This window comes from Macrosteles quadrilineatus, unplaced genomic scaffold (genome assembly GCF_028750875.1).
Source record: "Macrosteles quadrilineatus isolate MER2022 unplaced genomic scaffold, UCM_ALF_1.0 Scaffold_5__1_contigs__length_97177068, whole genome shotgun sequence".
NCBI lineage: Eukaryota > Metazoa > Arthropoda > Insecta > Hemiptera > Cicadellidae > Macrosteles > Macrosteles quadrilineatus.
Genome location: NW_026542598.1, coordinates 84,442,774 through 84,457,472, shown reverse-complemented (window position 1 = coordinate 84,457,472; position 14,699 = coordinate 84,442,774). Strand labels below are relative to the sequence as shown.

General features: G+C 35.2%; 1 protein-coding gene across 1 annotated transcript in view; it reads right to left on the bottom strand.

The window, feature by feature from the left end:
• LOC128994259 (AP-3 complex subunit delta-1-like) overlaps positions 1–11,873 on the bottom strand; it is a 34,426-nt gene extending 22,553 nt beyond the window's left edge. Inside the window, exons 1-7 of the mRNA XM_054418673.1 lie at positions 11,502–11,873; positions 9,203–9,298; positions 8,660–8,788; positions 8,056–8,196; positions 5,335–5,464; positions 4,631–4,770; positions 3,544–3,617 (exon numbers count right to left, since the gene is read on the bottom strand). Of these exons, the coding sequence (XP_054274648.1) occupies positions 3,544–3,617; positions 4,631–4,770; positions 5,335–5,464; positions 8,056–8,196; positions 8,660–8,788; positions 9,203–9,298; positions 11,502–11,597 (806 nt within the window). The 5' untranslated portion in view covers positions 11,598–11,873. The remainder of the gene's footprint in view (positions 1–3,543; positions 3,618–4,630; positions 4,771–5,334; positions 5,465–8,055; positions 8,197–8,659; positions 8,789–9,202; positions 9,299–11,501) is intronic.
• Between the last annotated feature and the right edge of the window lie 2,826 nt (positions 11,874–14,699).

The window sequence follows — 14,699 nt, the reverse complement described above, 5'->3', positions numbered from 1 at the left end:
ATCTTTCATTACAGAAGTCGCTTGATCTACAAATTGATTCAAATCTGAAAAGTCATCAAAACTTGCCATACAGTTATCTACATAGAAACTTCTCGACAGTGTCTCTACTACTTTTCTTGAGTAATTTAACGATCCAGAATCTATCAAGTCTAATGTTTTTTCTAAATGAAGTTCTATTACTGCACTTAGCATAAATGGGCTACAGGTAACTCCAAAGACCACTCTAGCGTGTCTGTAAACAACCAATTGACCATCTTCATTAATCCACAAAAAACGAAGAAAATCTCTATCGTCCCTATGTACACCAATCTGTAGAAAAGCCTTCTCGATGTCAGCAACAACTCCATATCTGTGTAGTCTAAAACGATTTAATATGGACGGAATCAATTCAATAAGGTTGTCACCTTTTTCTAGACAATCGTTCAACGAGGGCTGATTCTTTTCTTTAGCAGATGCATCAAATACAGGTCTCAATTTAGTGGTAAGACTGTTTTCTTTTATCACATGTCGATGCGGTAGGTAGTGACCAATTTCCAAATCGGCATCGTTAACCTTCTCTATGATACCTAATTCCTCCCAGTCAGACAACACCTGTTGATATGAACTAAGATATCCACTAGAAATAAGTTTATTTGTAAGATTGCCGAGTCTCTTCTGTGCTACTTTCAAATTAGTAGGTAACGGCGGGTGATCATCAACCCATGGCAATTTGACCTGATATCTGCCATCATTTTCCACTGAAACAGATTCTACAAAATGTTCCATTGTTCTACTTTTAACTGAAGATTCACTCTTTACCTCCACTGGATCCTTGATCTCTAAAACATCCAAACTCCACAAATCTGAAATGGATTTATTATCAATAGGGGACAGTAAAGAAGTTACTGCCATAGAACTGGACCTGTCATACCCTTTAACTGTAGTTCTTCCCATTAAAGTCCAGCCCAACAAAGAGTGCATCGCAACTAACCCGTTGGAAAGCAGATATCGTTTCTCAGTGTAAAGTTTCCCGGCAACGTCTGCACCTATCAGAACTTCAATAGGCCCGTCTCCATCTGTTACATTAATTCCCAGTGTTCCAAGCTCAATGGACCAAGGACCAGGCTTAACTGTTGTAACATCGTTACAAATTATATCTTGATCAAGAACGTCAAAATTGCAGGCATAACTATTATTTAAGTCACTTAGTCTAATCTTATAACACGCATGTTCAATTGTTTCAGTACTAGTGCCACCAAATAAAGCATGAGCTAGCTTCTCCTTTCTGACTATGTCGTATCCAAATTCCTTTGCTGTATTTTTCAAAATATAAGACCGTTGTGATCCAGTATCTATTAAAGCACGTGCTGTTCGCTCTCGATTTTGGTTTCTAATTTTTACTAAAAAGGTTTGTAAAAACACTTCTGTGTGAACATTGTTTGCTAGAGAACTTTCTTTGCCTGGTTGTTCACTCAATGAACTTCCTTCTGCAGCAGATGCCCTACACATAACAGCGGTGTGCCTCTTTCCACAGATGGGACATTTTACTCTAACTTTACATTGCGCACTCCTATGACCATACTTCAAGCAAGTAAAACAACAACCATTTTTTCCAACGATTTTCACCTTCTCATCTACTGTCAATTTACTGTCTTTACAGTTTTCAGCTAAGTGGTTAGAACCACAAAACATACATTTAATGTCTTTAGTATTTAACTTATCAGACTTCGTTGGGTTAACTAAACCAGCAGCTGTCGGCATCATTTCAGTATGTCTGGCGTAACTAAGCTTAGGTCGAAATACAGTAGATTTACTTACTTTAGGCTGTTGGCTAGGTCGCTTACTATTTTCAAAACCAGATGCGGCTAGAGTAATCCTTTCCTCGTTAGCAACCTCCTTTTGCAGAAACTTCATCAAGCCATCAAGTCTATCCTTAAGTTCAGCATAAACTTCATAGCCGGAGTGACGCTGCCAAGCTCTCAACAATTCCTCAGGCAAACAAGACTCTATAAGAGGATATAACATAGCAGAACATTTGTCAGTTGTTACTCCTAATGTCTCCAATGCTCTTAGTTGGGTTTCCAGTTTATCGTAAATGCAAGAAACTTCTACCTTACTGTTTAAATTACTCAGAACTAACTTCAAAAGCTCTCTAACATACACTTCTATGAGAAGGTCATCTCTACCAAAACGACTTTTAAGACTTTGCAAAGCTTTTGAATAGTTCTCAGCGGTAGCAGGATAGCTTTCGACCAGCTGACGAGCCCTAGAATTAGCTAAAGTAGCCTGCACAAGATAATGATATTTATCAATATCGTCAATATTCTCGTCATCATCTATTCTTTTGAATTGTGCCCAAAAAGGTAACCAATCCTTCAAATCCCCGCTAAACTTTGTGAATTCAATAGTAGGTAGCCTCAGCTTAGTCCTAACAGCAGTAGATTTACTCATTACAGACCCATTGGAATTAGGTGAAGTGGCCCTAGACCTAATCAATCTACTCTGTACAGCTAAACTAATTCGACTAAACTTCTCTACATATTCATCTGCTAGCCTAACTTCTTCATTTAACTCTTCTTCATCTGCTTCAGAATCTAGCAAGAAATCAAAAATTTCCCTGTCCAAAGTTTTTAGTTCTTCTATCTTACCTTCCAGAGAACTCAATTTACCCTGTATATTGTGTAGGTCTTGCTCATCTTTGCATAGCTCCTCATTTATCCCATTATAAATTCTGGTAAATGCTGTTCTGAAGGTTTTTCTTAGTTTCCTATTTCTTTCCATTATCTCAATAGTGACTATCTGGTTAAGAACTCATACAGTCCTGTCACGGTCGCCAAATGTTAAAAGTCAAAAATGGAAAGAGAAATAGACTAGATACTGGGCAGAAAATAATTTAATTATTCACAAATGAAAAGTTACTCAATCATAGTAAAATGCTACCAAACTATTATTCTGTAATCACAACATAACAATTCATTCAAAAATCATATGTCTCAAAATTATTAAAGTTCATTTTCATAGCAGCTGGAAAAAGAGAAAATATAATGTAAAACCATAGATTATTTAAATGAAATGTTTGAATACTATATCCAACACAATGATTACAACCCATCGATTTCGTCATAACTAGAAATTTCCAAACTTAAACTGAGAAACGGTTTCTTTACCTCGGTTATGGATGTTATGGAACATAACAAATTTAACAGCGTGCAGTTGTGAGAATAATCACATAATTTCTTGGTTTTTACTCCTCTAAGAAATTTGACAAAATGTTTCAAAGTTATAACAAACAATTATCTTTTTACTTCTAAGTACCCTTTTGGAATAAAAACTACACTGATCCCATACCAAAGCACGAAGTCTACAGTACCTATAACTACTTCCCAAGTGGTATTTTACTTAAAGTTTTGCTTTACAAAACCAATTTCAACACCTACGTGAATTGTGCCTCATACAACAGCTCAACAATATAATAATTCAAAGATAAACTGTAAGTTATAAACTATTGAAATTATAATTTAATTAAAATTCTTACATAAAACTATAAATACTGGTAATAATTACCTGTGGATGAGGTTGGTGAGGGGTTCTATGAGTTTCTTACCAAGCCGAGGTTCTAAAGGGGTCAACGCTCCAAACTGCAACAATACAGGAGGATTACTACGAGAACAACTTGACTAAACTAGGTTACCTGCAGATCAGTTCGATCAGTGGTTGAGAAAGTTTTCTGCCGATCCGTGGCTCTATCAATGTCAACACTCCAAACTGTAACATGCATGATTAGAACTAGACAAGGAAATAAAAATGATCAACCATCTTCATTATCCAGTTTTGGAAAGATAACATAGTTTTAGTAGAGGAGTCATCTCAAAATAGCATACAACATATAGATGGCAAGACACATCCGTGGATAAGCTCACATCTAAATATCATTTATTTTGCAAATAAAGATATTGGGCTAAATCATTTCAACTCAGTACAAAAATATAACTATTTACTTTTGTGGTCCTATAACAATTTTCTGTAGAAAGTGTTATAAATTCAATTACGATAAGCAAAATTATCTCCCACATAAAGGAGAATTCACTTCTGTGCGTGGAAGAGTCATTAAATTTTTGAAGATTTTTTTCCCAAATAGGAGTTTGGTACGTTGGAAAGTTACGCTGGAGGGCTAAGTGAATGGTGGCTGACATAACATTAATTGACAACTGGAAAAACAGTAGACCCCTCCCCCTAAGAAATAGAATAATTCTTGTTCTAAACGGACAAGAATTATTTTACAAAGTGAATTCATATATGAACACATACCTGATGGCGTTAATTAATCATTATCTTATTTGTTGTTTTTATGACAACTTTTACTTGATGTAAGCAGAAATCATTTTTTGTTCTGTATGTTTATTAGGCCTAGTTTACTCATTAGCATGGCGACAGTCTTTCTTTGTACTTTGTAGCTCCTACTTTCCAAGATGTTATTAGTGAATATAGAATTTGAAATTGAATTCTTGAAATTTTTAGTCATTTTAGTTTAAAACCGTACATTTAACTAACCTATAAGGTTTTCAATTTCTGCATAATACCTTTTGGGAAATTGATAAATTATTTTAGGCTACTTTTTTTAATGTAGGTAGGCCTAGTTGACACAACTAACCAATTTGATGATCTTGATTAACATCCAGTTGTTGGTAGATGTAGTCATCAGTTTGAAGAAGACAGGCGCAAGACTAAGGTAGTTCTTTGGGTTCTTCCTCGCCAGCTCACAAACTACATTAACTGCGGCAGACTGCACTCCTAAGAAATTAAAAATAAATTGTTATTTTTTTATCAAGATATAATACATTGTTATAGTACAAAATACATTGTTATACTTAGACTTGTCATTGACATAAAAAGTGTGAAAATTAGTCTTCGGCGTTCGCAAGGTTAATACCGCTTACTGTATTTCTGACCACTCACTGTATTTCTATGTCTGGTTGCAGCCACCACAATAGCTTCTTCTCACAAGGACCAGGTTTTCTTTTTTTAGTTTGAAGTTTCTCTCTATGTACGCCTTTCACAATTAAGCAAACATAGAAAAACAGTTCTTCCAAAGCTATTGGCCTGCCAAGCGTTAAGGAGTTTCCATATTTGTCTGTACCCCTGTACCTCCAAACTACAAGGACAACCAAAATGAAATTCATCCCAGCTCACCGTTTAAAATACTGCGGCCAGTACCCATTAAGATTTAACATAAAAATATTTTTTCCGATCAAGGGTTAGTGTAGGCCTAGATACTTTCACTAACACTATATACCTGACAATGAACGTGTTAATGCCCATAATTAGACTATAATGACTATCACAACTTTTACTAACCTGAATCAGGATCTTCCAACTTTTCTTTCAGCCGAGGAAAAGCAGGCCTTAGGGCTTCAGGGAATCTTAAGAACACTTTGTACATCATCAGCACTGCCTTTTTCCTTAGATAAGGTTTTGTTGAAGTCAACTGTAAAAAAAACCCCATTTACTATTGGAAACCATAACATGTATGCTTAATTTATTTGTACTTCCTTAATTTTAAAACCTTAAATCAGGGTGTCTACTACATTCTGGATAAAAAATTCATGGACAATTCCCGTACATTTAAGGACACTTTGCCGTAACCTTTGTCGGTGTCATTAGGCCTACCGAATAATTTTCCTGATTTGTCAAACTGTATTAATCTTGTTATTCACTGTAGTTGTACCAGAGAGAAAAGTAAATAATAATAGATAAGAGTTAAAAATTACAAAATAGAAATTTATTGAAAGTAAACAAACATAGGCCTACCTATACTTTGGGTAGGCCTAAAGCTTTTATAGTGTAACAGAGAAACGCAATCATTGTCTCCTGCGATAGCGACAAATATCTCCATCCGTCACGTAAACTTCATAACATAGCTTATCCGATCCAGGCGGATTAATTTGGCATGATTCGCCCTGGCACAACGTTAGTTTCTCGACTACTTTTGAAAAAAAAAATCTTTAATGCATATTGTTACTCAATTCTTAGTACAAAATCAAGGTATGGTAAGCGGCTATTAATAAGCAATAAGCACAGAGTAAGATTATTGTATTTTCATTTGTAAAGTTAATATCGACACATAGCAATCATTAGTTGTTTATCTTAGGCTCAATTACATTTTCTTAATATATTTTACAACTCTTTCAAGAATCAAAATACCCAGGCCTAAGCCTAATTATTTAGGAGGGCCTATATAAACTGAGTAACAAACAATGAGGTTATAATAGCAGCAAAGTTACTATCATTCTAGTTCATAAGATTTTGATTGCTTAAAGCATACAACTCAATAAATAAATATATGGGAAACAAAAAACATTGAAACCTGAATAGCCAACAATATAAGACAAAGATACAGAAAATGCAATGACATAATTTGAAACCAAGCAGGCCTACATAGTGATAAAACATTAATGCAAACAACAATGCTTGTGGTTTTGTCAATTGAAAGATAAAATGTCCATAAAAAAGGGGTTAACTTACAAAATGAGACTGTAGATTATTTACATGTTTAATATGAAACCATAAACAGTTTTATGGCAGTAGGCACTGGCCGCGGTAAATTGAATCTTCTTCAAGCCGAAAGTACAAGTAAGAAGTGAAATTTAACAGCCATTATAAAGCTATTATTTTCACGATAAAATAGGTTTGGGATCTAATAATAATTACCCTAGTAATAAAAAGAGAAGTTGTAAAGGAATAAAAGTGATATAACTTTTATGAGCTAGCTGCTGAGTCAACAGTTCTTGGAAGTACTTGACTTGACACTTGATTGTCGTGATAAAATATTAATGGGTTTGAGATTGTTAATGGGATTTTTATTGCATAATTACTCTAGTAATAAATAATGAAAATGTAAACAAACATCTGATAAACCTTTTATGTGCTCCTAACCAACTAGCGATCAATAAAATTATGGCCCATTAAAAATTTAAGGACATTGTCTGGCATTTAAGGACAATTCCCGTACATTTCATGGCCAGTAAAAATTTAAGTACAATTCCCGGTTTTCCCGGATTTCCCGGTTGGTAGACACCCTGTTAAATGGGTAATTCAAATATCATTTTTGATTGCAAAATTTTAAAGATCATTGTACAACTACAGTTGACTTCCTCTTATCCGGACTCCTCGGGACAAAGGTTAGTCTGGATAACGGTCTTTCTGGTTAAACCAACATTCCCTAAATGTCCGAAGGACGTTAGGCCTAAGTTAGGAACGTATCTAGAATATCTATCATTCATAAAGTAATTGAAATATATTTTACTTAAATTTGGGAGATCATTTTATTTATAGCCTACACGTCAACGCTGGTCTCAAATCTTTCCCACAAGAAGTTGTTTCATTACCCCCCACTTCCTGTCAATCCAGTCTACTTAAACAGAAGCGGGGGTCTACAATATTGCTGGGTTTAAGAGTTGTCACTTCTGCTAAGTGTAGCCTGGTTGAACTGATGTCCAGATAAGAGAGAGTCTACTATTTTATTTTAAGATTTAAAAAAAAGAAAAAACAACATCCACGCAAGCACAGTGGTTTAATAGGGTCTAAAACTGCAAATAATTCCTTTATAAAACACACATGGTCATAGCCTCACTCCCCACTAGTTGCTTGCTGACATTTTGTCCATTCACCATTGGTCAATCACTTTCCCACGTGCTTTTTAGGTGCCAACCCTCCTGACATTTGACTAGTCACAGTAAATTTTTTCAACATATCATTGTGCTGTTGTCATTTTTCAGTTTTGAGCTTTTCATTTTAGTTTAAGCATTGTTCAGAAATATTTGACTAAACCCTTAGATTTTTTGTTTGTTTTAGGACGCTAGGCACGAGTCCGGGATTGTTTTTTGCATTACTTCAGGCTAGACCTAGGGGTTGCGGCATTATCACTTGGATAAAATCCATTGGTGACTTGGCGGGATTTAAATTCGGGACCTCAGGGACTGAAGTCCCGCGATCTAACCACTACAGCAGTTTGCTCCCTTGACTAAACCCTTAATATTTGAACCATCCTAGTTCCATTCTACAAGCTAATATTATTACCAGTGTCATAATGTCATTAGCCAGATCACGGGCTAGGTCTGGACTGATAAAGCAGGACAGTGCAGAGAGAGCAAGTCCTGCGTCGTACTGGTTCTGACTGTTCAGGTCCTTTCTGATCATGTTTGTCGTCAACATCAACAGCTGTCAACAAACAATAAACATAATATAGGCTATCTTTATATTTAAAAAAATAAACCTAGACCCAGGAAGTTTGAAAGATAAAAGAATGTCAAATACGATCACTAAGATTCCCTATACTGTGACCTCAACACATTCCAGTTAAGTTAAAGAGAAAGATAAGTAAAGAATGAATGTAATTTAAATTTAAATTAAGGTCATATTACTAAAACAGTTGATTCTAAGTCTAGAACACAAATTTCATGAGAAATATTGAACAATAGAGGCCTAATCCAAAGATTTAAAAAATAGGTTTCCAAGCTTAGGCCTACTTATAGAGGAGAACAAAACTGTATTTAAAATATTGGTGTTCAGGCTATAGAACAGGCTAGAAAAAACATGTTTTACCAGATGTAACAATTTAAGTTTAAATGTAAAAAATATAAACATATATTTATTCTTGGAACAAATATCACTTCATACTGACCTCTGTGTCAGCATGAAAACACTGTGAGGATGCTAAATATCCTATGCGTTTATATGTAAACTTAGAAGAGCTCATTACTTCAATGATGTTGAATCCAGCCCAGCTCATATCATAGCCAAGCATTTGAAGCTGAAACAGACATAAGAATTTACACAAATTGTAAAACAATTAGGCCAACAGGCTACATTCTCTAGTCATTTGAAAATGAGTAGATTCGTTACCAAAGTAATATTGAAAGCAGAACTTTGTTTTAGTGAACGATAAACTCATCCTATTGGTTGACGTAAAGCAAAATCAATAATACAGTATTTTCAATGGTAAACCTTAGGACTTTGTTCTATCAGCTAAAGTTTTATAACTTGCAATTGCACTATGAACGCAAGGGGAAAGCACAATAGGCTACAATCTTTTCTGCATTTAAAGAAACCTGAATAATCTGCAGTTCTAACATTTCTCAGTATTTAGGTGGTATTCTGGAAGCCCTCACTTTACTATGCTAAATTGTTCTCATTTTAACACAGTAACCACCCTCTGCTTACTTACATAGGTTAGTTTAGCCACAGCAGTAGCTTTGACGGCAAGGTTGTCCTGGCGTAACTCTTGCTTTATCTCTTCTATACACTGAGCAATGTACTTTGCCTGTAAAAGAATAACTTGTTAGTCAAAACCTAAGTGTGGGTTGGAAGATGTGGGGTCGATATAATTCTAAATTTTTTATATGGAGCCTCTTTGGTTTTTTGATGGAATGATAGGCCCATATTACCTACTAGCCTATTAAAATAAAATCCAGTAGATTTAGTTAGCGTTTTGTTACAGGTGATGTTACTAAATGAAGCTTTCTAACAGACTGTTAGGATTGGATGGTTGTCCTAAAAACAGGCTTCTTAGACTGTTCCCTTACACACTTTTAAATGCAAACTGTGACACCATCTTGGTTGTGATGTTTTACTGTGGTGTGACTTTGCTGGAGAGGCGGTATGAGAAGGGTCGGGGTTATTTATGATCTAGGCTATTGCCAGTTTCACGTGTCTTTATAAGAGCCTAAAAAAGCTAAAATAAAAAAGGGATGTAAGAATGCACCTCTTAAGTTATGGAAATCCCTGGTGGCTCTTAGGCTACATCTTATAACATCTGGCGTCTTCTCCGCGATCAGCCAATCGGGGACTACTCGTCAATATTGCTCAATCAACTTGACAAACATAACTTAAGTTACCGGTATATCTCACAAACGTTAACACTAGGCTATTTGGTAGGACTGGGGCAAAATTACTTAAAAATCATCAAAAATATAAGCCTAACCTAAGTTACCGGTACTGTAGCTAAACAAATAAAGTTAGTTTTTGTTCAGAATTTGGCCCCTAAGTTAAGTTATAACAATCTAGCAAGGTGATGTGCACGTTTGTGGCAAATCTCTCAGTTATGAGAGATTATGAAATCATACTTAGGCCTAGGCATGGACCTTAACTTAAAACTCTCCGAGTGTCCCTTGTTTTGGCCTTAATATCTGCCTATTTTTAGCTCATTTGCAAGGTTTTATTAAAACGGATCTGAGAAGCTTAAAAACAATGTTATTTATACTGTTCTATATACCATTTTGTTTGGAAAATCATGGGCTTCAATATTATATATAAAACATTTAAGGAACATTTGTTTAAAAAAAATATTTTGGAAAATAAAAAAAAAAAAAAATAAGTTCGCGCTCAATGAAATTGTATAAATTATAGGCCTATAGGCTAAATATTTGAAAATAGCCACTTTGTTCTAAATTTTATGAGGATTACAAATATATAATCATATAGTGAGGTAAGTTATCAAATAAATAAGTTATGAGTGAAAAACAGATTTCAGTACATTGCGTTTAGCTAAGAATGCATAGCCTAACCATAGCTAGGAATCTGGCTGATAATTTACATCAATATCACTACCTACTTCTTCAGGATCATCAACCAGCCCTTCAAAATCACTTAAATCTTCTTATAATGCACCACGTAGGCCTATATCACTACTTTTGATTTTTAACACTAAAACAATGATAAACGTAATAAAACACATCAGTCATTGGTCCGAGGATAACCAAGCTGTTTACAATTACGATCGGCTCGGAGAACATACAGCGCTGAGACAGACCTCTGGAGAAAGCTTATAATTTAACGAAAAGAACGATACCTAACTCGATCCAGTTCAATCCGATTCAGTCAGTCATAGAGCCTTTGCCGTAAACAGTGTTCGTGAGTCGCTGCAGCGACGCATGACACTCGGAGGGTTAAGCACAGAAAACATACTACTACAACCCAGAATGCCAACCGTATGGTAAAAACCATTAAGTGTTTTGAGAGAGCTTTGCCTGTCAATCCGTAGGCAGCGCCACCAGCGTTGCCATGCTTACCATGCGGTTGGCATTCTGGGTTATAGTAGTATGTTTTCTGTGACTTAAGTTAACTCTAGCTTGATTAATTAAGAGAGCTATTTGCAGATAGGCCTAGCCTAGCTTAGTGAACCGCAAATAGCCTACCTAGTAGGTTATTGATCTGAGGATGTGACCTCTAGTGGCCATGCCATGAAACTTAAGTTAGGATTGGTGGAAGATGAACAGTGACGAAGTGGGCCTAAGTCAGGGCCAAGGGCATGGAGCTTGAGAAGTTCAAACCCAGTAAGTTACCTACCTATTTAAACAATGTTTTGTTTTTAGGCCTTAGCTTAAGTTACGACTAACTTAAGTAACTTAGGTTAAATCCTAAAATAATGAAAAAAGCTCAACAGTAAGTTTAATCTTGGCCTAGGCCTATGCCTAATCTTAAGATAACACAGAACACACACATTTAAAATTATTAACTCTACCTACCTCATTGTCTTTATTATTCCTGATTCCTCTCACTAAATCAGTTAAATTCTTGTCAAACATCCTTTCCATAGTCCCCCGCACTTTCTTGAGAGCCATATTTATATCACTGTTTCAACACTATAAGTTAATAAGTAAACAAAACCTAATAATGCTATTCCTTTAGAGATTTTAGAGGTTATTTAACTAGCCAACTAGGCTCAGCCTTTGACATCTCCAGATTTATGTAACACAATATGAAATGAATACAAACAGCTGTTGAAAACCGATTTCCAAGATTCGGGATTATTGTCTAAATCCACTATAAACAAAATTTAACCTTCCAGAGAATTTGCATGACGCTTGAACTAGCTCATGCTCATGAAGATAATGAGAATAAACAATTCACAATTCACATCAGAAACAAATCCGAACAGAAAGTTTAAAGTTAATAAAATCAGTGTGTATACTACTATGGATAAAGTGAAGACAAGGCAAACTCAGGGTCTGACTGAAGGGAGGTACAAATGAGGCAAATTTAGTTCAAATTTCCTCCGTGAACAGCGCTGTATTAGAGAGCACAGCAGGCCATGACGTCATCGTTGATTCGGTCGAGTACTCGAGTCGTCAGTCGCCAACTATCGATATAATCGATAGATCCTACTACAATCGATATTTGCCCATCGTAGTCGTACGTTTACGTCATCGTAATCGGTAATCGGACTGGTTGGTTTGTGGTTATGTTACGACAGACACTTGAAAAAAATTGACAGTGTGTTGTGTAATATACCGCGAAATCCCTCAATATGGGAACATACTCATACTGTATTAACATAAATACCCCCGCCGCAGCAAACCTGCAGACTAAGCGAATTTCCATTGACCTGATTGGATTTACACTAAAATGCCTCCATAAAAATAGCACATTTATTTCCTATTTAAACAGAATTAGTTTAACAAGTACCTTAGGTTTGCTGCAACAGGGAGGGTAAAAAAGATTTTTTTATAAAATGATAATAGTTTAGTAAGAAATAAAAGTATTTTCCAAAATCGATCAAAATATGTTCATAAACAAGCAAACTGCAACAGTCGACTTATTCTCCATAAGAATAACATGGGAATTTTAAAATTACAATTTTTTTGAATTTTCTCCGTAACAATTAGGCGCATAATAACGCTTCAATATACTAAATTATTTGTTTTTTTAAGCTCTACAAAATGGTTTAAAAAGAAATTGTGAAATTTTGTGTTTTTAGGGGCAAAAATGGGAAAAACCTATTTTTACCCCATAAAACCCCCCATAAACCCCCGTTCCCATAGTCCGATCATGCTGGTTCGCGAACTCATTCAAGTTTATCCCGCCTTACACCTTCAAACCAAATTTTATCAAAATCGGACTAAAATTACTCAAGTTATCGTGCGGATGGACATATATATATATCTCTATATATAGATATATAAAAATTTAAACGAATGGTGTTTTTGGCCTCTGGGGACATCAAAATGAAAAAGTAAATCGGTCCCGGGCTTAGGTCTTACCATGAGACCTACGGTAATAGCTACTTCCCTATAGGGAAATTCGCTAATAAAAATTAATCAGTTTGAGTGTTCTTTATCCAAGGTATTAACTTGAGGAGTATGTTTAATCTATGGTATTAACTTATACCATGCTTATACTCTATTTACAAAAACATTGCCAAACTTAGACTCAGGGGCTTCCATGAAATAAGATCAATCATTTATCAATTATGTTAAATATACCGGTTGAAATAGAAATCTTTAGCTTGAAATGATTGGTTAACTTGGCAAAAAATGGTTTATTTAGGTCCCTATTTCGTTTAGCTTTTAAAGACTGGTTCAAAGGCATTCATTTTCATTACGGTTCCAAAGCCAATTTTTAGGCCAGTTTCTGTCTTGGAGTTAATTTTTAAGAATGCCATTAATAAATCAGCACAATTGATAATTTAAAGCGGACAAGTCTTGCTTTTTTTATTAAGTTGTATCCTCCCAATAAAGAATTTTGAATAATGTATAGGTAGGCTACACCTAACGTACCTAATCGAATATAGGCAAGCTATAACGGGTAGGCTACTATAATATTCCTGTACAAATAATTTCATTTGGTCAAAGATGGTGTCAAGATTTACCCAGGGATGTAAATCTCACCAACCTTTCCACCAGAATAATGATATAGGCCTAGTGCAAGATAACAACAATCCTAAATTGAAAACAATAATTTGTAGATAATAATAGACCCCAACTAATTTGTATGAGTCACAATAGATCCAAAAAACTTACCTTAACTTTGAAAATAAATTTGGCATAAAATAGTTTCAAACTGTAGTTTTTGGAATAAAAAGGATCAACGAAATTGCAGGAAAAGATACAGTACTTACACAACATATCATCCTCTCTTCGCTTCTCACGTCAGATTTGACATTACCGGTACATTACTTTGTTAGATAAAATATATTATTAAGTCTAAGAAAACTGCTATTAACAATATAAGAGGTTCTACCCGCAAATTCACGGGTGTACAGAAGCCACCATTAAATTAATTTAATCAACTTTGACTTTATATTTCATTTAAAGGGCCCAAGTTCGAGAAATTGTCATCTGAAAGGATGGTAAAAAAGCATTTCAGCCTTCAAACCTTACGTCCTAAGGTGGGTAGGGTTGTACCTGAACTCGCCGCTCTCTTTCACGTCTTTAATACTTTACTTAAATACTTGTCAATGAAATGGCGACCTGTTAAAAATCGGTTACAACCTCTTGGAACGAACGACATACATGGTTTGTTAATCTCATATTCATCGTGTTTCGAACACCTTTAACCACTCACTTGTATCAAACGGCTAGAGATAGCTTCACTGTCTATTCACCGCACCTCTTTTAAGAACATAAACCAACAAACTATATTGTAAATTGCATTGGCCAGCTGTTGTTCACTAAATTACTCAAATAACGTTAACTTCCAAAACATGCAAGGCGTAGCCCTTTGGAAATCAGTCTGTGGGGCAGACCTCTTAGGGAGTTTGTCCATATCAAAACTTTTCAGAAAATCTACACACTCTAAGCTTCATTTTGATATTCCATATGTCTATATTTTTATTCGGTAAATGGCATTAACCGTTTACATAACATTTGTTTGCATCACTTTAATATGTTCCTACCCATATAACACATGTGCATCAATTGAACATTAAATTGATGTTCAAGAAT